The sequence below is a fragment of the Argentina silus genome (assembly GCF_951799395.1).
Source record: "Argentina silus genome assembly, chromosome: 8".
Classification (NCBI taxonomy): Eukaryota; Metazoa; Chordata; class Actinopteri; order Argentiniformes; family Argentinidae; genus Argentina; species Argentina silus.
Genome location: NC_139662.1, coordinates 5,313,657 through 5,341,350, shown reverse-complemented (window position 1 = coordinate 5,341,350; position 27,694 = coordinate 5,313,657). Strand labels below are relative to the sequence as shown.

Genomic DNA, 27,694 nt, shown 5'->3' with positions numbered 1-27,694 from the left:
CACACCTAATGTTCCTCCATTTATTAAGTGCTATGGAGTCCAGTTACTGACAGAATTGTTGTTTGTTGGAAAGTGTTCAGTTTTGGCTTCTGTGCACCACTGCCCTCCGTGCACCACTGCCCTCTGTGCACCACTGGGGGGGGGGGGGGGGGGGTTGATGGGGGGTTTGCTTTGCCACAGCAAGCCACAGTCATCATCTCCTAGGCTGTGATTCATCCTGGTTCAGTGTTTGTTCACCATCACATGTAGTGCAGCATCATGTTTTTTGGTGGGTGTTTCTGTGTGTGTCCAACATACTGATGTAGTTGTTCATTAAGCAGCTTGATAGCTTGATGTATTTTTAAAAAACTTTATAGGGAAACACTTTACATTAAGGTGCTCTATCCAGACTGAGTCTCTGGCTCAATACAAGTGTTGCAACAATGTAATTCCCTTAGTAACAACATTAGCAATTAAGTTATTATTTACCTATATCATTATTTAGATATTTATTTAGTAATACAGTCTCTATTTAAATTGTGTAATAACAATAACAGAAATGCCAAACTACATTAATTATGACACAATTACTATATTACAATTACTATATTATATTACAACATTTTCTTACTGTAAAATGTTTTTGCTAAGTGATTATAACGTTACTACACAGGTCTAAAAGCAACATGCATAAAAGTTTGATTCTTAATTGATACATCCATTCATACAACAATCATCAATGCACAGTGCTAGTTTGCAGGACTGTGGGCCTATCAGAGGGGTAAAGCATGCAATATCCCTTATGAGAGAAGGCATGTAAATCCAATTTTGGACTTCCAGGGGGGAAAAGGACCCAGTAAACATGAAAGGCTGGAGGAAATCCTTCCTGAGACTGTATATGTCTGCCACTCTAGTAGCTGACAAACAATTAGCCCCTCTATAACTACCCCACTAAACCAGACTATCCTGAGGATTAGACATTCAATGAAGTGCACATTATGGCTTATGTTTACAACTCATGAAAAAATATAAATGTGTGTGTCGGTGTCGGTGTACTGTTCAATATGCATTTGTGTGGTAATGTGTTTAATTTCTGTTGTAGTATATTGGTCTCCTTACTAGTATACTGTAGATCTCGCCATAGTCTTCCTGCAGGAAACGGTAGTATTTGCACATAACACATACTATGAGAGCAGACACTTGCCCTTGATTATGTACCCCTATGTGGGATGGATTTCTCATCAGGCTCTCTAGATTCCCTCAGCATGTGGTAAGACATGCTGGTGTGGGTGAAACTAATTGATTGGATGGCGCCCAATTCCCAGGTCCAAACATCTTGGGCTGGAGAGGGTGAATCCATCTTGATGAAGGATGGAGCTGGGTCAACAGTTGGTCCCCTAATAGATCCATCCCATATGCCACTGATGGCTTGCTCGTATTGTGTGTCTCAATACATGCTGGACTGAAATACACTGGGCCATGCAAGAACAGATTCACTTGCTAGTTGGCAGGTGTTGAAACTGGAGATTTGAAAAGCATCAGATTAGCAGAAATGGATTTCGATTCTCGATTCCCACATTCCGTCACTACCAGTGCCAATAAGTCTCTATATCTATCTTGTCTACTGTCAAAATGATTGCTAAGCACAAAAATGAAAATGATTTGGACCTATTTGAAGCTATCATGAGATGACTATGTCTGCTGAGTTTGGTCTTTCCCCCATAATGGCTGTCTCCTACAGGTCAAGCTCCCCTGTTCCAAAGAAAAGAGTGTCATTTCAGAGCTTATTGGATGAAACTCTTCTTCGCCCTTGGCTGCCAAAGATGACGTTACCATGGAAACAGCTTCTGCTGCTATCAATTATTGACTGTCTCGGAGGTAAAAATGTCTTTTATATGTGTAATGATTATTTGGTGTGGACATTTACAACTCAACTATTATGTAGGAGAAGGAGGCAGCTTGCTGCCGAAACATTGGTTTATCAAACAAATAATTAGCATTGGAGCAAGATTGTGCAGCTCTCTTTATTTCAACTCAAGTATTATGTCTGATATAGCTACTGGAAATCATGTCCCAATCCCAATCTGGATTGATAACAGACAACTACTTAAAGCAGCACACCTCTATCGCTGTCTGTCTCTGTCCACAGTGAGGCCTTAAAGGTAGATTGAGTGATTTGACGTTACCAATAGCAGTGGAGGGAATTCAGATACAAATAAGCAAAAAGTTTCACTCACCAGCAACTCTATAGGCATGTGCGCTTGTTGGCACCATTACAATGCGATAGTTGTGACAAAAAAGATGAACAAGTGAACATCTCCCCTGTCTCAGGCGGAAGTCGCCCCACTACTTCACGCTATGTCGCATCACTGAGTCTACCTTTAAATTGAGAGATTAGTATTAACCAATGTCTTTAATTTTGGAGGCAGTGACCACATAATACAAATAACTCACAGTTATGTTTGACAAAACCCACCTCTCAACATGCTTCTACATTGCCTAAATGTCCCTACATATTTCCTAGATTGTTTGGATGGTGGCTCATTCCATGGTCCAAGATGGAGGATGGAGCCTGGTGACTTGTTCATCCCTGTTGAATCTATAGAGGAGGAGGCTACTCTTACGTGCGACGCAAAAGGAATTCCCCCTTCTCAGTACAGGTACTGTACATCAATACAAACCAATTTTCATCAGCTCTTGTGACTAGACAAACAGTATGTTTATATCTGAGTTGGTTTCCATCTATGCTTCCCAATCAGCAACTAATTTACACCTTGGAAATGTGGTGATTGGATTGTCTACCTAGCGTTTATGTGGCGCGGCTAAGGTTTATGTGGCGCATCTCCTCAGTGCAGGATTTTCACTGTAATAGCTGGTTTATGGTTTAAGGAGAAGTGAAAACCAGCAGGCACTGCAGAGGTTGCACCACTGGTTTACAGCCTACATGCTACATGCTAGCGTGCCAGGTTTCTAGGCTCTCCTGCATTGCCGTCACAGACACACGGTTGTGACTACTGTGTTTACATGCAGACAGTGGTCATCTGGGGATACACAAGTCATGGTCATACTGTGCAATAGCAGTTATGCTACTGTACTATAGTTGTGTTACAGTACATTGTATTGAGATAACGTTGATGTAATCAATCCATCTCAGAGATGAATGACATGTGAGTAACATCTGAGTGAGTGTTTTCACCTATAATAACTAGATGCAGCTACATATGCACAAACAGGCTGACTATAACTATACTTAGCGTATACAGTAGTACTCCTCCAAAACAGCAAATGTAGATGAGTGGAACGACAGCGGTCTGGAGTGCATATTTTACCTGGTTAACCCCCCCCCCCTCCACCCCCCCTCCACCCCCACCCCCCACCCCCACCCCCCAGCTAAGATGAGGTGTTCGTGTGTGCTGATTAAAGGCGAGACAAGCATGTTTAGCGTAGCGTCTTCTCTGGCTTGCTGAGCTCTGCTCCACATGCCCTCAGCACCTCTCCAGCTCTTCTATTGAAGTGTAAATAGGCTACACTGCTCCCTCCGTTTTCTCTGCCCCTCTCTCTCTCTGTCACTCTCGCTCACACCAAACACCGAAGACATGAGCTGTGTTCGAATATCTGCATTTGCATACCACTTGAAGCAATACACTGTATTCTAAGTGGTAAGTGTGGATACTCATTGCCCTAGTCATAGCCTGTAAATATGGCCCATGTTTTTCCTGGACAGTTCTGGTTTGAAAATACTCCTTGTCTTTCCCATGAGGGAATGACCTATTGAATTTGTGAATGACCTATGCTCCCCAAAGGGTTTAAGTAAGTCAAATCACTTATGAGGGAAGGTTCACGCTAAGTCTTTTTGAGCGTGAGTTCTATAATCTGCGCCTGGTTGAGGGCATTACTTCAGAGTGGGGGTAAAGGAGGTGAAAATGGTGATTCAGAGATGAACTGACCCCACAGCAGTAGCTGCAACCCCTAGGGGTGGCCTCTATGTAGGCTGTCTCATACAAAATGGATTTGGGTCTGGGTCGCAGCAGGATCAGTGTGAGGTCACTCTGCCCGCCTAGAAACACAACTGTCAAAGGCCCTTAGTGGTTCAGATGAGTGTAACATCCTTTGAATTTAACTAGAGGCATAGGTATCTGCTGTTCTGTACAGAAGCAGTTTAAAAGATAATTCTATAAGTTGATGTTCTACCTGTTTCAATTTCATTGACGCAAAACATGAGACGAAGGAATGGTTAGTTGGTTACTTCCAGTGCCTCGGTTTTAAAGCTAGTCTGAGCTATATTTTCTTTTCATTGAATTGTAGGTCTATGTCCTGTTGGTATGCTATTCAACCAGCTTGAATTCTTCACATATGAGGGCGTAGGAAGGCTGCTATGAAAGAAGGAATTTGTGAAAGCATTCTTGTGTGGGTATATTGTAAGCTTGCACCTGCTGTGAGCACTTGTAAAGGTGCTGATGTCCTTATCTTAATGAAAGAAGAACAGTGCATTTTGTCGCTATAAACAAGGAGGAAGGTGTTAATGTTTGCAAGTGCAAGAAAAGCAGATTTTTGTCTCATACAGCCTCCAGGGATCAAAAGACTAAAATCTAAAAATTGGTACACTGTAGCTAAGAATGTGTTTCTCTTCAGTAGAGTTACAGTAGGATCCTCAAGTCTGTGATGATATTAAATAGGCTGCGGCATTTCATTACACCTGACTTTTTAATAACATAATGAGCATTTGGGACTGCAGTAGTTGAATCCTCAGTAGAATAGAAGCACAGCCTTCCATGAACTTATTATTACATTATTTGCCTACGTCAGTACTTCCTATTCATTTTGACATGGTGAAGGCTTATGTATACCTCTTCATTTAAAATGTTCTGTTACATTTGACATTGTCAAAACAACCACAAACCATACCTGTAGTTTACCTAGAAGTTACCCACATAAATATCTGTCACTTGCTTTATTGAGTTTTATTTTTTTCTATATGCTCCCATCAACCAGCCTCGATGCATAGATAGAGATGTAGTGGTCATATTGCCAGGAGCTGATGGTGTCTTTGCCCTCACAGATGGTCATTGAATGGGACTCTCGTAAATCTGGACTTGGACCACCGGCGTCGTCTGTCTGGGGGCAACCTCATTATAAGGAGTCTGGACCGGTACCAGGATGTAGGGATGTACCAGTGTACAGCCTATAACACAGTAGGAGCTATTCTCAGCAGGAGAGCAAGCCTACAGTTTGCCTGTAAGTTATGGCAGTGTTGTTTTTTCATTTGGAATGTGTTGTAATGCTTTCTATGAGCCATGTGTGAATAATGCATGTACAGATATAGGTTGTAACAATTGCTGTAACCCTTCATAAAAACATCATGGATTCTAAAGATATTTTACGTGTTTAAAGGCAATAATATTCACTGTAAAGTCAGAGGGTCAGTGTTTGTAGAAAGGTTTACCACATTATTAGACTGCATCAGGCTATTTTGACTCTTGTCCCCTAGACTTGGATCATTTCAAACTCCACACAAGAAGTGCAGTGTCTGTTCGAGAAGGACAAGGAGTTGTTTTGCTCTGTGGAACACCCACATCCTCAGGAGGTAATATTAGCTTTGGAGAGGTCAAAACGTGGTATTTTGTGTCAGGATTGTGTTTAGCCAATTTGCACATTGAGTAATTATGACTGCTTGTTACATCATATCCTCCTTATCCCTGTTCTAGACCTGACTTACGCGTGGGTTTTCAATGAGTATCCATACTTTGTCCAGCAAGACAATCGACGATTTGTGTCACAGGAGACGGGCAACCTGTACATCGCTAAGGTGGAACCCTCAGATGTGGGCAACTACACCTGTGTGGTGATGAACAGCATCACAAAGGGCAAAGTTCACAGCTCGCCCACATCTCTGGTACTGCGGAAAGATGGTAAGCATGCCACGCAAAAAACCTTAAGTGATGCATAATAGCATAGTCGATTTTGTATTTTGGTAGATGTATGCATGGAATCAAGAAGCCCTCAAAATGGCATTAAAAACAGGACATGATCGAAAGTGGCTTTTACCCTTTTTATTTGGTGTGGTTAAATCACAAACTGCTATTGACCTAGTACGAACAATTATAACAGACTAATGTAAACTTGACAACCTATGAGCCACATGCCCTCTTTTCTTACTTTGCTTTTTTTCCACAACAACCATTGTCAGTGTACTTTGAGGAATAACTTTGCTCCATTGCTACAGTATGTAGTCTCTGTTGCTACAGTTTCTCTGTAGCTTTTTATGCTTTTGCAGAAAATAAATATTGCCTTTGGGTTTAATTAAACATTAGCCATAAGTCTAAAAACAGCCAGACCCTCCAAAAGCCTTACCATACTGTATTTCCACCCAGGAAAGGTTTAAATTATTTGTTGCTGTTATTACTCAACGCTCCCGTGGCTGCATGTGTAAGTGGTGTAGTAGCGGTTTCACTTCACCCAAGAGACAATGTTTATGCTGTGATTTCTCTGTTAGTTTTTATAATGTTTGGCCCATGACGCACACCATATAGCTTGTAAGTCATGAATAATGGAAGGCCGAACAACTACTTGTGCTTGCACTTTGTAGGAGTGATGGGCGAATATGAGCCGAAAATAGAAGTTCATTTCCCCGACACCGTACCAGCGGCAAAAGGATCAGTGGTTACGCTGGAGTGTTTTGCTCTTGGAAAGTAAGCTGGATTTGTTGAGGCATGTTCAATGTTCAATCTTTTCCCATCTTTCACTCAGTCAAAGAACCTTGGGATTTTTATAGTCACTAGTAGCAATTATGTTTGTTATTCTGTGGCATCTTGCCATTATTTGTCAACTGTAGAATAATGAAGTCAGTTTGTGGAGGGCATACTCCCCCCCCCCCTTATTAAAGTATGAATATAAGTTGCATAAAACCACCATGCTAAAGTTAGTTTTTTATTGGATATTCGTCAGACATTCGCACTTCTGGGTGACAGAAGTAGGCCTGATAGATTTCTGGAAGAATAAAGGCTGTGCAACCTTGTGTGTCTGGTTTGAATGAAGTTGGTTTTAGATCAAGTCAATTAAGTCAATTGAACACACCGTTAAAGAGCTAGAGAGATTTTAAGAACCGAATGTCTGACGAATATCCAATATGAAACCAACTTTACCATGGTCACAAATCCTAACCTACTGTATAGTCGACAGTCCCATTGTGTTTTGTCTCATAAAGATACACAGAGATCTTTGAATCAAGACCATAATGGGATCTCCAACAGGGTTTGCTCTCACACTCTGTCCCCAGTCCTGTCCCTGAGATCACCTGGAAGCGAGCCAACGGTGTTCCCTTCCCCAGCAAAGTGAAGATGAAGTACTCCAATGCCGTATTGGAGATCCCCAGCTTCCAGCAGGATGACACAGGGGGCTACGAGTGTGTTGCCGAAAACAAGATGGGCAAGAACTCTGCCACTGGGAGACTGGCTTTCCACGGTACAGTAACCAATTAGGATCAAAAATACAATAACGTACTACTCTCAAGAAACAATAAAGTATTACGTTGGATAGATTTATTGATTTGGAAAATGTTTGCCCATGTTTGTGGAGCATGAACATAAACTGTTAATTATGGCCTTAATGTGTGCACATTTACTATACATATTAGATTATTTATTATTGATTATACATGGTAATCTGTGTAAAACATTACTGGCATCTCAAGTTGAATTCAAAGTATTATTCTGGTAGAATAAAACCCTTGCCGCTATTACTTTATGCAAGCACAGGATATCTACAGTTGGCAGGGGTTTAATCCCTGCACACCGCCGCTGCACTCCACTGTACCACACACACGGTGTGAAGTGCTGCCGAAAGCCACCACAAGGTGGTGAGAAGAGCTGTGAAGGATGTTTGAAAAAAGAATGGTTTGCCTTATCAGATACATGTAGATTAGCAAAATCAAGTTTATTATAGCACCTCATGAATTGCAGATCATGCATTCTCTCACAACGCAGAGAAGCAGGGGGAAATGTTTTAGCACAGTCTAACATGAATAAGCGTGAGTCGGCTAAAATAATGTAACAGAATGATTACAGAATGAAGTTAGGAATGTTCATGCAAGATACATTTGCATTTTTTACATTTATGGCATTTAGCAGACGCCTTTATCCAAAGCAACTTACAACAATAGATAGAAGTAAGATAGAAGTAAGAAGTAAGAAGATAGAAGATAGATGTAAGTACAGTATGTTGGGTTTCAGCGGGATTGAGACTAGGTAGAAAAGTAGCCTACAGTTATAACAGGCTGCGAATGTCCACATTTTCAGCAAGGGCAGCCTTCTCTCATTCACACAATGTAGTAATAATAATGATGAATTTATTTTGTATAGCGCTTTTTGAGGGATTGTTTGATAAATTGTTAATCGGAAATTATCAAGAAATTACCCTCCCCCATCAGTATATCCTAACATTAATGCTTACATAAACATAAACATTACTGCTGGCTAGCTCGAGAACTTGCAGTTTCAACATTAAACAATTACAAAAACACATCTCGCTCCAGTCACACTGGATTTTAGGTGGCTCTAATCATCCACCGTGCACTCTCTCCATCCTCTCTGGCAAGAAAGGCAGAGTCCGATATTTTTTGTGACGAATAGGACACTATTGAGAGGCCGTGTTGGTAGCCATTATTGACAACTAATTTGGCCACGTCTCTCTTCAATGTCTTGTAGATGTTATGATGTTATGATATTGTAGCGAACGGCGGGGCAGAGCAGCTTGCCTTAAGCGGGTATCGAACTCGCAACCTTCCGCTTACAAACCGGCCGCGCTAGCCACAACACCAAGAGAGTTAACTCACTTGGCGGAGCTGCTAACGGGCCTTACACAGGGTCGTTACAATATGTAGAGCGGCACAGGCAACGAGTATGGTGTTATTTCGATTACAGCATATTGGAAGACTGTCATTCATATTCCATTAACCAGCTCAATGTAACATTGATACATTTAGGCCATTTACATACCCACCCTGGGCATGATAATAAAATGTACCCAGCCTATACCCATCATGAGGTTGCTACAACCTAGCCAACAAATGAAAGTTTATAACGCAAGTGCACAGGAGGAGAGTAACATTGAAGTAATCAAGGTGACAGTGACACATTCAATAACGTCCTGCACACTCTTGCATCCCCCTCCGTAATAGTAATGGAAAAGATTACCCTCCCCATCAACATTACATCAGCCTCAACTTTGACTGAAGTCTGTAAATGGAGACGCGCCAAAAGTGATATTTGTTTCGCTCGGATCTCTGTTGTAAAGACACAGGTCAGTTTGATACAGTTGAGAACAACTATCACCATGAGGCAATATCTCGATTTTCGTTAAAACATGGAGCAAATAAAAGAATGTAATGTAATCTTGTTTTGTGCACATATTTTTTTATCATAATGCCATTGACTATTTGGGAGGTGCTGTTCAACATTAGGGAGCATTATGAGCATGCCGTTATTTCTATTACAGCATATTGGATGTCATTCATATTCCATTCACCCAGCTAGTGCATGTCAATCTTCTATGAACGACAGGAATTCGTTAGAGGAAGAACTGTACTGTTCTAGGGGAGGAGTGGGATCACTGGAATTATATTTCTCCAGTGGCTAGATAAATTGTCATGCTTTTGTTTGTTAATGGGAAATGATTTGTTGTAATCAGTTGCCATGAGTGGGGGGAGGTATCTAAAATGTTGTGAGGGGGGTGTGCACATCACATACTGTATAGTGAGAGAGAACAACATAATGCAAGAGTCATGTGAACACCTTGCATTTTGGCTATTTGTCCCGATTCCAACAATAAATCCCCTTTATGTACCCAGTGAAAATGTAACCTAGGAACTATATTTCGCGAGGGGGTGCTGCCTAAAATGTAGTGTGGGCTGGCAGGAGCTGTCTTTGCTCAATATATTTAATCTACATTGAAAAGCTGAATTATTTATGTAGTGACTGCTATACAGTATGCCATTTAGCCTAATCAATCATTTAAACTTAACATCCCGATCACAGCTTGACAAACTAAACTAAACAGTTGGATAGCATAATATGATTTATAAAAAGCTTTATAAGTAGCATTACGCACTGCATTTGTAATAAATATAATGTGCTATGTCATATAGCCTATAGGGTATAATTTGTCTATAAAATATTGATTTAGTTACCAGTCGGGTGTGACAGTGGATGGTTAACAACATGTATGGTGTCATGTTAACTGACGAACACATACAGTATCTGTTGTCAGCGAATAGCTGAACCCGACAGCAGCACTTGATACAGACAGATATCCCATCCATGCAGCTGTTAATGAGTGTTTCAGTTTGAGGTGCGGGTGTAGATTAGGTCCCCTTAGTGTTCCCATCTCTGGCCGTCATCTTTTTCATGCAAATCTTGCAAATAACCTCATCCAAATCTGCAGGCTCTCTTTTATTGTTGGGTCAGAACCTGAAATGCTGGCATATAGAAGCAGTAGCATTTTGTTAGGGACCAATTCATTAGCGCTAGTCATTTTCTCCTTCTCTAACCTTAGGTCACGTGCAACACCCTAAAAGTTACACTTGTAATTCTTTCTCCGACCATTCTTTCTCTGCTATTACACATTCTGAATTGACAAACAGCGCTTAATTTGGCAGTTTGATAGATAATGGAGCAGAAATGTTATGGTGGTATTGATTAAAAAAACTTTTCTACCAAGAGAAAATGTTCCATATCACCTGTTAAACAAGCAATTCTGGAGACTTTTGATGGAAGAATAACGTAGTGGTTAGTGTGAGTGAAAAGCATGAAATGATCGGGTCTCTGGTAAAGGACACAAGTGCACCCGCCCGGACCAGATAAACAGCTCTGATCATGAAAGCGTTGCATACATTTTTCAGTACATCAATCCCAACTCATCCAAACCTGCGCTACAATCTAGCAGGTGCCTACAGTATGTCAACGTGAGATTTTGTTCAGATTCCGACAATGACAGAAAATGTATCCCCCTCCCCCCTTTATGTACCCAGCGAAACTGTTGCCTATCACCTGTTCTGCAATTCTGGCGACTTTTGACGGGAGAATAACGTAGTGGTTAGTGCAAGTGAAAAACGTAGAATCCAACAGCAGTCACACAATTTAACCAGTAGCCTAAATGGCGCACATATATTTCCACATATTGTCACACACATTAATTAATTACAAAAAATAAATAAAAACACTGTTTATATACATTGCACTATTGTTTCACTATGACTTAATACTCTGCAAATAATACATATACATATACATATACATCATGCTCAACAATGGTGGTCGTTTTGACGAGGTAAATGACCTGAAAAAAAAACTCAGCAGTGCCATTGTGACATTGTCACACCGCTGCTCGTCTCTAAACTTCTTCCAACTATATATATCTCAGATTGGACATAGCTATATTTGGTCACAATGTAACTGCAATTATTGAATATTTGATGCCTGGCTTGCCTCTGCTACCACCCCTTTGCGTTTCCATGGTCTTGTGGCTGAGCGAAAATTACGCTATTCTGTAATTGGAGTTGACAGCGTAGTGCTGCAGAAGAGCATTGTGCACTTTAACATGTTACAGTGGTGTTAAATGACTTTCTGTGAAAGCTCCTTGAAACCCAGCTTAGTACAGCAAATAGGTGAGAGGTGAGAAACAGTGATTTGTTGTGTGTTGAGCTGTAAAATATTTAGATTAAGTTCATTACTGAATGGTTAAAGTCACAGATGAAATGCTTAGCATCATTTGTGAGAAATTCCTTATTTGTGCATTGTAATACATACATGTCAGAGCACAAAGGTTAATGCATACAAGGGGATGACACAGTTTGAAAAGAGAATACGTAGCACCAAATCAATGCAAGACCCCATATTGTTCCACACCCTTCTTCTCACACAGTGGAGTACTCCTTTAAGGATTAATAATGCTCTTGACCAGCCCTATCTGCAGTCATTCAGTTGGAGCCTTTGGGTGTTTTTCAGCCAAACCACAGTGGATCCAGACCATGAAAGACACAGCCCTGGCCATAGAGGAGAGGCTTTACTGGGAATGCAGGGCCAATGGGAAACCCAAACCCTCCTACAGCTGGCTGAAGAACGGCCAGGTGCTGGTCACAGAGGTAAATGCCATTTCTCCATACCCATGTGTGTGAGTTGGGCCAGGAGTTTTCCCAGGTCACTTGATTTTGTGATGTTATAACTAGGGCCCAGAGTCTAGTAACTGGCCCTAGGTATGAGTTACCTGTCCTGCTTATAAGAAAACCTACCTAAAGGTTAGCTTGTTCTCTGTTTAAAGGTGCAATCTGTAATTCAGACAACAACAAAGCAGGCTCCCCACCACTTTGGTAAACAGCTTAGGGATGGGGCTGGAGAGTTATAGTTATAGTTTTAACCATGTTTTGAAGCTATATAGTGTTTGTTTACAATTACATTGTTAACAAACAATAGAGTAAAACATGCTTACATTTTGGGTCCTGATGGGGCAAGCCAGTTGGTCTAAGCTCATGAGGCATTTATAAATTATATTCTTCAAGAATCAATGGCTATATATCATTAATTTAAAAGTTCAAACATTGATGTACCAATAACAGATTGCCGCTTTAATGCACCATATAAAGTCACGACATGGCATAAGACATGGAAATGTGCACAATTCCATCTACTATCTGTACTGCCCTTCTTAGGTAGATTATTTGCACCGATTCGTGTGGTCCCTATGAGAATGCTCCATTTCAGCCAAATTCGGGCTAGCGGTTTTCATTATTCATGGCTCATGTTCAGGTTTCTTCAGACAGAGAGAGAACAGAGTTAATCTACTGTAAAAACTGTACTGTACTGTAAAAGTACAAGGCATTACATCAAACCTGGACCACCAGGAAAGGGAAACTAGATAGTTTCTCTTCCTACACTGTAAAAAATATTGTGCTTATGCAACTATTTGCATCAGCTTTTTAAGTATTACCAACAAGTCTGGGGTTTTATGTATGATATACTTATCTTTTAGCGTAAATCCAATTCCAGAGTCATTATTGTAAATTGGATCTACTTCATTTTTGTAGTCCAGAACTGTACTTTTAAGTTTGATTGACTTAATTTTTCAAATTCTTCTTACTTATCATAACCAGATTCCCAAGTTCCTAATGTTCCTAAACATCCTACTCAGAAATCTGCAAATAGTTCCCTCAACTTTCTTTTGGAAATATTACCGTTACTCTATTACAGAGTTTAATATGGAACCCAAAATAGTTCTTAATAGGCTGCCTCTCAAAACAAAAACAATTTTTTTAAAATGGTGAAGAACCTTATTTGGCAATTGTAAGGTGGAGGGCCGGACCTGTAGACCTGCACACACTTCCCGCCGATGGGTAATCAAACAAGAACCAACATCACAGGTACATTAGTTAGTGAGATAATGTAACCGGAAAAAACTGAAATTCACAATTACCCTCAATGCCCATACAACAGAAGGAAACACATTAGCATATTTGCTAGGAAATTGTAAGTAAGTGTGAATTTCTGGTCTTTGTGGTGCATTATCTCATTAACCAATGTACCTGAGATGTTGGGTCTTATTTATATATAATAAATGCCATTTAGTTGATGCTTTTATCCAAAGCTACATTTTCAGTATACATGGTCGCAGCGGGGACCAAACCCACAACCTAAGCATTGTTAGTGCCATGCTCTACCAACTGAGCCACAGTATTTGTTTCTGACTGTATTACATCTGCACTCATGTTCATGTGTTTTGTTGGGGTGATATTTTTTTTTATATGACAGTACCATACCAGAAATATTCATGTAAAGAAACGTACATTTTCTTCGTCAAAATCATAGATTTTTGGGAATTATCTTTACCAAGCCCCTGAGTCATTTTTACAGTGAACCTGTAAAGCATCATACCCTGTAAAGCTTTAGCTGGGCATTGAATTTGAATGCAATGTTTTAGACAAGAGTGTCCTTTTGCTGCTTACTATGCTTTCCATGTATCTCTTCTTGTCAAGGTAGTTGTATATCATTCTATGTTCAGAGCCTCAGCAATTGACTTATAAGCAGTTGACTTATAAGCAGTGAGTAACAATGTATTGATTTGTTTCCAAACGGTTTGTGTCTGTGTCTTTGCAGGAGAGGGTCCTTGTTGAGGATGGGGTCCTGACAATCTCGGTGTTGAACCTGTCAGATGCTGGGATGTACCAGTGTGTGGCCGAGAATAAACATGGCGTCATCTATTTCAGTGCCGAGCTCATGGTGTTAGGTAAGGTGGCTTTCATCCATTCGGTAAGTCCTTCTTGTGCTGTGTCCATGAATTTGAAAGGTCATATTACTGTCATTTTAAAGGTTATGCGGATTAGTTGATGATGGGGTCAGAAGAAATGGGTTTGTGGGGGCACACATATTCCACTTAGCCTTCATGATATTTTGAAATACTTTGATTTGAAGGTTAGGGTGGAGGGATTGGGTAGATGGTAGGTAAAATGTATGATTTTACCTTGATTGTTTTTGTAAACAAAGTACAATCTCTTGAAGCCAAATGTGAACTTTGAGAATGATTACATCTTCTATTCATCTCTAGTGAAAGGCTCCCATCACTCTCATCCACATGTATCTTTTACCATCAAACATTATGCCGTTGTCGCAATTATATGCTTAGAGCAACATAGAAAGACCAGAGAGTCCACTCAACTTGTTTTTTGAGTTTAAGTCAGTCACTGAAGGCTAGGGTAATACCAGCAGGCAGTGAGATGCCTCCAAGGCCCTGAGCCTTATGGCTTGGTAATTTTTTCTTCTTTTACTTATTCCTACCTCTTGTTTCCTGTTTACTGTTCCATCAGCCTCTCCTCCTGACTTCACTGGGAACCTCCTCCGCTCCCTACTCAAAGCCAAGGCTGGCACCACGGTGACTCTGGAATGTAAACCCCAGGCCTATCCCACAGCAAGCATCCTGTGGAAGAAAGGCAACCAGCCTATCCATACCAATGACAGGTAACATCTGACATTCTGTGTTGCTGTATGGTTATCTTGTCATTCTTCTTCACCAATGCTAGTCCTTGAATTAAAATGTATCTTAAGTCTGAAGACAGGTACAGTACAAGACTGATGAAATACTGTTTTCTGCCAGAATAGAAGCATTCATTGATCACTAGTCTTCTTTCTCAGTAAGCCTACAATCGAACTACAGGATTCAATAGGATATGGATTTTTTCTATGTTTACTCTCCAGCAGTAGAGTGCTTACTCAGCCTCAATGTCCGCACACCAGCTCCTCCATTTTCTTGCCCATAGGATCACTCTCTCTCCAGACGGAACTCTGAGGCTCTCCAACGTGACCAGGTCGGACGCAGGCAGCTACACCTGCTTCGCCAGGAACCGCTTTGGCACCTCCAGCACTACTGGAAGACTCCTCGTAACAGGTGAGCTGTTGTATTATACAAGTTGAGTGCAGCACCATACAAACATATTGTTAACTCTATCCAACCAAGGGTTACCAAGGGCAAGAGTTGTGGCTCCTCTTGAGGTTGAGCCCATAGTCTCGAGGGGGAGAAACAAAGACACATGGTTGTTTTACTTCTTGTTTGTTTAGTATGGGGATTTTAGTTTTATTGAGCTGTTATTCTCTGTACATTTTGCAGTAGGCTTAGTAATGCATCAGATGGGTCTTTGTGAAACTACAGCACTTGACTGTTTTTTTTTTCCCTTTGGAGGCGGCAAAACCATCTAATTGACTTTGACAAATCAAATGCTCTTGAAGAGAAATAACAAAAGGTTTTGGTAAAAAGGTGTTATGGATGCTATTATTTTCGTTTTGAAGTATATTTAGAGATGAGTGATTGTTGGGTGCTCTCCAGGCTCCTCCTTCAGTCATTAATAAGCTGAACTGTGTGTTACTGTCCAGTGCTCTCTCTAACAGCCAAACTTTTTGTCATAGCTGCGTTTTTCAAGGATTTAATACAGTCAGCAGCCACAGTTGCTTGACCCGGCCATTGATTTGCCATGGCTTAGAAGCTCATGGGACATCTTTTACCTATCATTGTTTATGCCTTTAAGTTTCATACACAGTAAAATGTGTGGTATATTTTTCATCCTTCCTTTTTCCTATTGTGACTTATTGGTATTATTTATCAGGATTGTAATTAGCATGACTATTGAATCGGAGCGGCTTCAAACAAACAATGGTTGAGTGGTTCCAACTCAGTGCCCCTCATTTATGCTCATCATGTACAGTAACCCATCACACGGATAAAAGTCTCACCATCTCAAAGAATCAATCACCTCCATGTTTTTTATCTGATTATCTGTGTATTGTTATTGCTTTCAGGATTACAAAAAATTACTTTATTCATGTTCACTGAGCATAACAGCTCTTATAAGTGACAGTCCTGTTTGATAACACTTCATTTGACTGATCTCTTCATGATACAGTATTACATAATGCTGGCCCAAAACATGTCATTTTATGATGGATGGCATAACATTTCTGGTCCATAATTTTCTCATGATTAAGCATGGCATAGTAACACTATTTTAAGATTGGATTGTCACTATGTTTTGAGTAGACCCAACCAGAATCACCCAGGGGCCAGTGGACATGGAGATCATAGTGGGCGAGAGCATCGTTCTGCCCTGTCAGGTGGCCTGTGACCCTGTCCTCGACGTCTCCTTCTCCTGGGCCTTCAACGGACAGCTTGTTGCTAAGGGAGACAGACATTTTGAGCTTGTAGGAGGGGTAAGTGACTTTCAGACTAAGTTCTCAGTATGTGTAGACGGGTAGTTGACATATGTATCTGCCCATTCTACTCCGTTCTGTTCTGTTTTAGATTTAAACTTCATGAAACTTCATTATATTGAGCACTGGCTTGTTTCAATGTTCAACTTAATCTGGAGTGCGTCCTCTTATTTGAATGAAGTTATTGCTTTGAATGACATACTGGCAGCTTAGTATACATTGTGTGTTGAACAGATAAAACATTTTTAGCAATGTATTGTTATGCTTTTGGTTTAAAGAGAGAATTAATAACAACTAGTTTGATACTACTACATTTGTTGGGGAGACAGAGGCTAGTTACAGCTATATATGGCCATTAAGGTAAGAAATATACATTGTCTGTCTGTATAATTTATTCAAGACCACAATGTAATACTCTGCACAACCACAAAACATTGAGAGGAAAAATAGCCAACAAGAAATTCACTCCTCACAAACACTAAAATGTCCCCAGTCCAAAGATATTATCAACCTTACTTCACAGCTTTAAGGATTTCATTTTCATAATTAAACCAAATCAGACACTTTCCCCACGCCTGCCAAGATAGGGAGAAATTTCACCAATAATTTACCATTTGGTTCTGGCAGGCATCTTCTGAGATGACAATCTACAGGATCCTGATAATGTTCTGCCTATTCTTCTATAGGAGCAGCTGGATTTTGTCTCTATCCTTGCAATCAGTCTTGAAGGTTGTGAGGGTGTCTTCCACAATGAGGACTGTGTTAGCTGATCGAGAGACCACACCACAGTGTGTCTTATGTCAAATGTTAGTGTTATGGATCCACAAATGTCCCCTGTTGGTTTGTGGACGTTCCTATCTACTAACCAGATTTTTGTGGATGTCTTGTGATTGCCTCGGTAGAGAACAGCAGGAGATCTGATGATCAGGAACATCCAGTTGAACCATGCTGGCAAGTACATCTGCGTTGTGGACACAGACGTGGAGAGCCTGTCAGCAGTAGCTGTATTGATTGTGAAAGGTAAGACAACTCCGCTACCCACTTGCTAACACTTGGAGACAGTTGCTTGCAACACAACATAGAGGGAGTAGAGTGGGTGTCATGTTTAGTGGGAACTAGGAGTGGAGATGATGTAAGGTCAGAGAAGAGAGAGAGATGATACATGAAACAACATGTTGCTATAGAGCTACGTATGCTCATAGAGGAAGCTTAAAGCAATAGTTAACTTTTTTACACTTTCTAGTCAGATGGTTCCTTACCCTGAAAGTGCATGGGCCAGGAGAAACTGTAATCCATGGTTCAGAGTTGTTTAAAAAGTCACTAGTAACTTTAGCTAACTTAAAAGTGATTAGATAAATCTCAATATTTGTGTCCAAATCACCTCAAAATAACTACCAACCAAGTCAGAAAGTTGGTGTTAAGGGTTGAGTTGATTTGGCCATGCATTTTTTTACTTTGACTTATTGTCCCCATCACTACCATTGTTTTTTGCTTAGCCATGGCTTAAGTTAGCTGAAATTAGTAGTGGATATTAAACAACTCTGAACCATGGATTAACATTTCTCAAGTGACTACTTTCAGGGTAAGGAACCATGACTATAAGAAACAAAAAAGTGAAATATGCCTTTAAGACTGTCTCTGCACTATATCCACGCTGCATCCTTTTGTAGGCCCTAATAGTTTCGTGAAAGTGTGTTTCTAAGAACGACATGACATATTTTAATCTACTAACATTTATAAATGCTAATGTCATCTTATGTCAACGACCGCAGGTTGACATAGTAAGCAGATAAGCAGTGACATATCAAACTAATAGTGTTCTGCATAGAACTTCTCTACTGTCATTTGAAACATTGCAAACATATCCAGACATTGGACATTTTATAACAAAGGCATTATTTTAATTTTCACTTGAGCTGATGCTACAATAGGAACTACAGCTAAGTCTGTCCATTTTAATTCAGTCTATTTTATCCACCCTGACACCCTGACAACATCCTCTCAACGGTGCCAAGGAAATATAATTAAGGAGACCAATATGTTTGAATAATGCTGATATTGACAAGCTACATAGAGCACATACAACATGTTTGAAGCACAATTAAGTCATACATAGGCTCAAACATAGCTCAAATTGTAAGACGTACAAAAAAAGGATTTTGTCAGATTTATGAAATCTTTGATATCAGTTAACTTTTGCAGTCAATTTAAGTTATATTAGTGTTTTGCTGCAAATCAGAGCCAAGGGGTAGTGTCAGTGCTCCCAGTGTTGTTATAATTCTCTGGTGGTTCCTGATAAAATTACACCTTCATTAGAACAGGAAGCAGCAGAGGAGCTTAAGATACTGTAAAACATCAGACAATTGGTTGGATAATGAAAATAAATTATACAATTCCCGGTCCTGGAGGGCTATAATGCCAGTTTTCATCTTTACCTTTTAATTTAGACCTGGACAACTAGTTCAGGCCAGTAATTAATTGATAAATTAAGAACTATGGAGAGAAGGCTATCCACCACTTGGTATAGGGCTGTGTTTCCAATGACTTGCTGTTCCCCGTTACTTGTGTTACTTTTAGCCACATGTTTTTCTGTATTTTGACTTTGGCTAATAGTACTGCACTGTAAAGGGAATTTGGAGTCATTTGAAATTTAGTCCAGGATAACTGAGGACTGATTTAAGGAGTGTGTGTGTGTGTGTGTGTGTGTGTGTGTGTGTGTGTGTGTGTGTGTGTGTGTGTGTGAGAGGTGTGTGTGTATGTGTTTGTGCGTGTGCGCATGCTTGCACGTGTGAGTGTGCTTGTGTTTGCTCACCTATGCCTTTTTATGTGTGTGCGTGTTTGTGTATAACCAGGCTGGGAAACTAACTCTGCTTATTCTGCGATTGAGTCAGGCCCCCCTGGCCCTCCAGACACAGTGACAGTGGAGGAGGTGACAGATAGCACGGCCCAGCTCTCCTGGAGCCCCGGCAGGGACAACGGCAGCCCCATCACCCGCTACCTTATACAGACTAGGACCCTCTTCACCGTGGGCTGGCAGAGGGTGGACACAGGTGCGCATTGAAAATAATGGTCTTACAGAATTTCTAAATGTTTTTTTGGGGTGTTGTTAGGCAGAACTGACAGCTCATAAGTGGTAGGAGAAAGAAAAATCATACACATTAATGATCTACATCCATTCTACTGTACCTTCATTGAAAGATGAGAAACTTAGATCATGCAACTGTGGCTAATTTGAGATATCTTAGGTCCAAAACAAATACAGTTGAAATACAATGAAACCACACAATTCCAATACAATTTCATACAATCTCATACCTCTTCCTCTCTGTATTCCCAGTCCCTGAGGTGATCGATGGTAGCACCCTGACAGCCACAGTAGTAGATCTCAATGCCTGGGTGGAGTATGAGTTCAGGGTTGTGGCCAAGAACAGTGTGGGAGTGGGGGAACCTAGCCCCACTTCCCTGAAGACCAGGACCGAAGATGCAGGTCAGCCTTTCTCCCATACGGTTTTATAAAGCATGATAATGTTATAAAACAAATGGTGAGTCAAGCCATACTGTAACTAGGGTCAGGAGTTTTTCTTGACCACACGACCCAAACTCTACCTAAGGTAGGTATAAGCTATTACAATGGTCCAATGTTTTTCTTGATCAGGAAAACCCCATGGCTCTAGGCTCATAAACAGTTTATGGTGTTTCATGACAAATAGCTTTCGTTAGATGACATACTATTTCTTTGAATATGAAAACAAATATGTCAAGCTAGCTAAAACAAAATACAAACTTTACCTTTCCATTCTTATCGTGAGTAATGAGCATAGTCTCCTTTGTGTAGTCCCTGATGCTGCGCCCAGTGAGGTCGGAGGAGGGGGCGGCAGCAGATCTGAGTTGGTTGTTACATGGGAGGTAAGTCATCTGTCTTATGTTCCACTTTCCCCTTGAAAGGGCAACCGTCAGCTAGGCATACTTGCATATCATTGAATGTGGTTCTTATTATTTAATCCTAAATCAAACCCCTGATCTATAGTAGTTGGCTTGTGGATGTCATAAATTCAGGGCAATGAAATGTGGCTCCATAGCAGTAGTTGTAATTCCTGAGTTGAGGCACCCATGGAAAGGCTGTGGCAAGGCATATGCTAGCAGAACATGGCACCTGACAGATTAATTGTTTTCCATTAATACAACATAAAATGGGTAGACATTCAATCCAACTAGCTATGCGGCAATCCTGCACGGCTGCAAAGTACAGTAACATCAGGATTAATGTTTATTGTTATACAAAGAATGCATTTAATGACTACAGCCACAATGAGTTGCGTGGGTGAATATAATTACAGGTAGTCCTCACCCACAGTGTTATTACTGAAATAGTTTAATTTAAAATTGTGAATGATGTTCCATTATAAAGGCTGCAGCCCAATAGTTTTGTACCGCTGCTTTACTAGTTCATTGCAGTTAGTCAGATAGCAAAGACAAGCAATTTTCAGGTCATGCACCTGTCCTCCATCTGCAATTGGGAAATGATTGTGTTTTTAGTGTGATGGTTCGCTGAACGGGAGTGTTTTGTATGTGTTTTAATATCACTATAGTTTTGTGTTTCACTCTCAGCCTGTCCCTGAGGAACTGCAGAACGGTGAAAGCTTTGGTTACATCATCGCCTTCCGCGCCTTTGGTGAGGTCACCTGGACCCATGTTGCCACCTCGGCACCCGGGGCATCCCGATATGTGTACCGCAACGACAGCATTGCTCCCTTCTCTCCATTCCATGTGAAGGTCGGCGCCTACAACAGTAAAGGCCAGGGCCCATTCAGTCCTGTAGTCACTATCTACTCTGCAGAGGAAGGTGAGGAACCTAGTCCAAATAGTCTATTTACATGGCTCCCTTTGCTTCCTTATTTTTTCCCATGACCACTAAATTGATTTGATAGGTGAAAGCAATATGGTAGACACCTACGTATATGTTAATTTCAATGACAAGTGTTCCCATGGGAAAGGAGAGAAGAGAAGCAAGCCATTAGGACAATTGGAACACAGGAACCCTGTCTGGGAAGAAAATAGGGATTTATTGAAAATTGCCTGTTTGATTTGATTGTTTGAGTTTTTTTGTTAGTTTGAGTTTTTCAGTGAGTGAGTGACAGGCATATTGAAATAATTCAGGAAGTTGCTCAAATATCTGCTGTCTACCTGCAATTGGGATAATATTCTGTAAGTGAACACAAGTGTAGTAGGTAAATATAAATCAATTATAATAGAGACTTACTCAACTTAGATCATTTAACTGGTTTTCGATAAAGTAAAGTACCATTAAAAGTAAGGATGTCAGAAATGTTGGGTTGGAAAGGGGGTTATTTCAGGTCATTTTTTGCCTGTGCAGTCATTTGCCTCGGCTGCTGTTGAATAATGAGTCCTGCACCTCTCCTCCGTTGTCTCATGTCAGAGCCAAGTGGGATGCCAGGGGGAGTTTGGGCCAGAAGTGTCTCCTCCTCCGAAATTGAAGTCAACTGGCAGGCTCTCTCCTTCAGCCCTGAAAGAGTTCTGGGCTATGAGGTACATTTCCTGTTTTAAATGGAAATGGAAAACGTCAAGTTTGTGCAACACAATTACAATGCTTGTCTTCACCCACAGTGTACCTCAAAGCCTTCACTTTCTAAACTCCATGTTCCCATGGAAACGGCTGATTGAATTGGAAGGCTTGTATTGCTAAATTATACAGGCCTTCACAGCAGCACCCAAAAGCACTTTTTAAGAATACAAAAGCAAATTGTCCATCCACCCACTCTTTCCTAGTTTCTGTCACCTGTACTACACAATACAAAACTACAGTGTTGTCAAGGTGCTGGTAATTCAGAGGCAACAGATATAAGCAAACTTTATAAGTATCATAATTAGAATGTCTTGGTTCACATATATTGCCAAATGGAGTTCAAGAAAATAATATAATATAATAAATAGTTATTTCTTGTTTCTCAGTTGATCGTGAATACACCTCAGTACTTTATGCCTATCCTCAGTGATATTGTGAATATCTCTACATATCAAACATGACATTTAAATGTCCTCCCTGTCCAACAGGTTGTGTACTGGGAAGATGACACCAAGCCAGAGACCATGGGGAAAGTGAGGGTACCTGGGAACCAAACCTCAGCCTCTGTGGGTGGCCTGGGTGGAAACAGTCAGTATTTTCTAACAGTGAGCGCTTTCAACACTGCTGGCACTGGCCCCTTCCTCCCTGCCATCAACGCCACCACCAGGAAATCACGTGAGTGTCAACTCCACAATCCTAAATAGTTGTTGCTTGATGTCAAGTAAGGATCTTTTTTGCGATGGGATTTCTTCTACTGTTCAGAAGACAAAGGGAAAAAAGGGTAGCAGCACACTATTAATGAATTTGAGCTGGACAGAGGTCGAGTACAACATTGACTCTAGGCCAAGTTGAGAGAGGAGGAGACTAACACGATCTGGCATGTTTTCATTTTCTCACAGAAGTGGTCTGACAAATACCTCTTATTCTAAAGTTAATTCTAACTGCATTCTCTGTAACATAGGTAACCTTAGTGTTGATTGGAATGAGCCTGACATAGAGATGACAGAGTGACTTTTTGACATGTTACGGTGGTGACATTAGAGAATTGCGCTTGTGTCTCACAGCACCAGGACAACCACCTTTGAACGTGGAGTGGACCCTGATTGGGTCTCAGCTCACTATACAATGGGAACCTGTGGTGGCCATGGAAACAGAGTCAGAGGTCACTGGTTATCAGGTGAGTTTATCTGAATCTCAAGCCCAATATGCTGGTAAAGTAATTGCATCATAACCAAAGAATACCATAACAATGACTGCGAGCGACCTTCCTCTTTACCAGTGCATTACTTAAGCAATATTGTCTGAGAGGCCGTGATTTATCGTCAATATTGTCACGGGTAGGGGAGTTGTTAGGCATGACATGCAGTGGAGTGCTGGCAAACCCTTACCAACTGATAATATTGACGATAAATCACGTCCTCAAGGGCATTATTGCTTTTATACAACAGTTACACAACAAATCCGAAAATTGTGACAAAAAAGTATTTATTTTGTGATATATTGTGGAGGTTTCTGCCCTGTGCTGAGATATATAGTTCCTAAAACGACAAATGTTGTCAAGGGAAAGTGATAAAAAAATCTACTGAGGCATAGGAATATCATAATAGGTGATTTAACCATGACATTATCGGCATTAACTCATGGCTTTGAATGCCTCTCGGCCAATCACTATGCTTGTTTTCATCAAGCCCTTGTATAATTCCAAATGAACAATGGCTCTATCAATCAGTCACTCTATCAATATGCACAGTACCACAATTATTTATAAACCATAATATAATCCATGCGTGTTCATTATAAAGAGCCTAACCCCATTTTTCCTGTTTCTTCATCAGTTGTCTTTTAGGAGCTTGAAACACAAGGAGCAGAACACATTCAGAACAAACAATTCAACAGCTGAGCTGACCCTCCCTGCTGATGATGACTACATCATCCATATCAGGTCACAGAGCGAGGGAGGGCTGGGTCCTGCAACAGACCCAATACGCATCCACAAACTAAGTAAGCTGAATTAAATTAAATTAAGTTAAATTAGAACATACTGTATGGGTTGTATAAAATAATAGGCACACTTATTAGGCCTTTTTTATTCACTTATATTCACAATGTTCTGATTAAACCATTTCAAGGTCACTTGATAATTAAAGACCATACTTCCAAAACAGTGTTTTTGTACAGAAACAGACATTCTCTTATAACAAAATGTTATATGACTTTTTCGATCCATTGGGCATATGATCTTTGTGAGGAGTGATATTTTCTGTAAATTAGAATCTTAAAAACCTAGCCCAGACATTTTGTGACAATATACTCCAGTCCTCCTCTGGGCTGTGCAGGCTCATATTTTGCTGAAATATGCAGTGTAATCCATCTCTGTCAGAAAGTGTCACTTCCTCTTTCACTGGATACTATTATTGTCCTGTGAGACTCCAGGAAGCCTCTTCCTCCTCTCCTCTATATGCTAATTTGCAATGTTGTTGATATTCTGTGTGTTGAGCCACCGAAAAGGATGGAGAGGATTGAATTCCGAACTGTCCTTTTCTATCAAATTTAATTTAGATATGATTTTCTTTTTTTTTTATCTATCCTCAGTTCTCATTGTCAGAAAAAATGTGGTCCCACTTTAAACAAATTACCTCTTTTACAGCCTTTATAAACCCTTAATAAGACCTTGCTTCACAAATCATTTGTAATCCAGGGTGGCAAAAACACATTTCACAAAGCGTTTATAAGGGCCTGTTATAACACCCTTTAAGAAGTTCTTTATAAATGATTTGTGAAGCATCTATGCAGGTCCTATAAATACTTTATACATATTTTATAAAGCCTTAGACTTCATGTTAAGGGGTAAAGTGGTTAAATCTATTGAAAACATATCCGTGTTTGGTGCACGGTTCCTATGTGAGTGCCGATGGCATTACCATCAGTAAGGAGAGACAGATATGTGCTTGGGGGAAATCAGCATTTTAGTTACTTGGCAATACGTTAGCGGTCTATTTGTAATTTTGAAATTCTAACAATGTTAAAATGTAAAAAAAAAATACAAAACACTTTTACTGTTATGATGAAGTGGACAAAGAACAGGAGACTGATCACACCAGTGCCATGAGTATTGGTATGTGCAAACATTAATTTGTTTAGGCTTAAAAACTCATTCATTTTAATCTTAAAAATCATTCATAAAGATGTAATTCCGTCAGGTTTAAAGGAAGTATGCAATTGGTTTTAGGGACAGCTTTTTGTTGTGGATAATTATTTGTTAATTTGATGATGTAATGTGCTGTGTCCATGGGTAATATTATGTCTGTGTTACATCCTTCATGTGTGCATTCTGCTGTGTTGCAGGTATGAGTGTGCAAGGCTCCAAAGCCTGGACTCTGGACACCTCCCCTCTCTCTCTGCTCCTCACCATCGCATTGTCAACATTCAGGTCTACATCATGACAGAATGATAGGCTACTCTCTGTTTTAAAGCTTAGATATGTTGGCTTTGCTCCATTCCAAATTAAACCCTCAATGTTTTTGTTCTTCAATGTGAAAATAATGGTATAGTCCATAAATTTTGAAGAAACAAGTTTTGTTAACAGGCATGTTATGATATAACATCATTACGACAAGTGCTGTTAAATACAGTACTGAAGATTTTATCTGCTTGGGTTGTACATTTTCAGTAGAGGTTCATGTGATTGATCTACTTTCACATCTTGAGAGATACAAATGCCTTACTTCATTCATGTGCCAAAGTAGTTTGAACAGTTTGGTTGTTAATGCTAAGCTAGCTACACCATGTTTTTTCATAATTTCATTTTTAATCTTGCATATTGGAAGTTTGTTATAAGAGTTATTACCTGTGGTAATAATATGTATCCTTTAAACTTTCAAAGTTGAGATATTAAGTTAATTTTTGTAATTTTCAGGTACATTTTTTTTGGTAGTCTATAAATGTTTGCTTGTGTTTGATTGATCCAAGTTGAGTTCTTGCTTACTCATTAATAGAAACATGACCATTCGCCTGTGCCCGTGCCTTTGAAGATCTGTGTAGGAGTGTAACAAAGAAAACGGTTTCCATTGACTTATACTGAAGTTGGTGTTTTGGAACATGAATTGTTCATAACTATTGTGTAATTTTGTGTTAAACAAAAAGATTGTCATATACAGTACTACATGAGACTCTTAAGACAAAGCCAGCTCATAATAGTATTAGCCATTTTCCCTTTCTCATTTTGTCATAGAGTTAGAGTCTTGAATGAACTTCAATGACATTCAGAATGCTTGCCTGCCAATGGATGGATGGATTGCATAGAGTGTTTTCACTAGGTCTACATTTGCGTTCTATGGATAGGTAGGCAACTATGCCTCACCTCATCTGCGACCAATGTGTCAAACCCATCTGGGTGACACAGGCGGGGGACATTTTGTGCCAGAGTGTTTGCCACACATCCTTCACTGCAGTGGAGAGGAAAGGTAAAAATGGTGCCAATTGTGGCAGTCTGACAGTGAAATTTAGCCACCAGCTGTGACCCATGTAATCATAGTAATTTACACCCAAGAAACGTTACAAAGAGCTCATGCATGACATTTATTTATCATCAGCCGTATTAAATGTGTACTTGATTCATCAATTGTTCAAGGTTCAGTTTGCCTTCTGTTAAGGAACATATTGTTAGGGCCCTATTATGTTAGGGCCCCCGTTAAATATTTTGACAGAGTTTTGCCTGCTCAGGTGTTCCGCTTTTTACACGCAAACCTTCAACGGTCATAAAATAGAGAACAGATAGATAGATCAGAAAGCTGACAGCATATGATACAGTGGTCTATTTAATGCCCTGACTTGACAAATGGGAAGTCTGATATATGTCATGATTTAGCAGCCATTAAAACCTCTTAATAAATTAAAGGGGGCCTGGGGCCCTCTATGGGAAAGGGCATAGGATAAATGATCCTAATGACACCTACAGAAGACAAATGTATCAGGATTTAGGGAGAGAAGCTAAATCAGGACGATTCCATCAGGATGTGGAGAGTATTTGTGTGTGTGTGTGTGTGTGTGTGTGTGTGTGTGTGCGTGCGTGCGTGCGTGCGTGCGTGTGTGTGTGTGTGTGTGTGTGTGTGTGTGTGTGCGAGCGTGCGAGCGTGCGTACATGTGTGGATGCAGGTGCGGGCATGCGTGTGTCTTAATGGTTGCACATTACCTTGCCACTTTGTGTCACAGATGACTGTGTCTTTGCAAAGGCCATTCAACCATTTAAAAAAGCTCAAAACCATTTATTGTACTTGTCATGGTTCAGGGCTTGGGACAGCTGAAACATTGGGGCCATTTTTGGGGCTTATTTTCAAATGGGATAAAAACACCATGAGGTTAACCTGGGAGATAACGGAACCTGGTTCAAACC

At 40.3% G+C, this 27,694-nt stretch overlaps 1 protein-coding gene across 1 annotated transcript; it reads left to right on the top strand.

Moving 5' to 3' along the window:
- Window positions 1-1,802: 1,802 nt before the first annotated feature.
- cntn3a.2 (contactin 3a, tandem duplicate 2) lies at window positions 1,803-25,761 on the top strand (the record flags this gene model as incomplete). Its single annotated transcript, XM_083674412.1, has 22 exons — window positions 1,803-1,857; window positions 2,504-2,639; window positions 5,039-5,214; window positions 5,468-5,563; window positions 5,685-5,888; window positions 6,566-6,668; window positions 7,256-7,440; window positions 11,979-12,115; window positions 14,121-14,250; window positions 14,828-14,978; window positions 15,278-15,405; window positions 16,549-16,718; window positions 17,621-17,738; window positions 19,610-19,768; window positions 20,056-20,205; window positions 20,554-20,624; window positions 21,327-21,561; window positions 22,156-22,265; window positions 22,791-22,977; window positions 23,367-23,479; window positions 24,138-24,303; window positions 25,648-25,761. The coding sequence occupies 22 exons, from the start codon at window positions 1,803-1,805 to the stop codon at window positions 25,743-25,745; spliced, it is 3,078 nt and encodes a 1,025-aa protein (XP_083530538.1). The 3' UTR covers window positions 25,746-25,761.
- Between the last annotated feature and the right edge of the window lie 1,933 nt (window positions 25,762-27,694).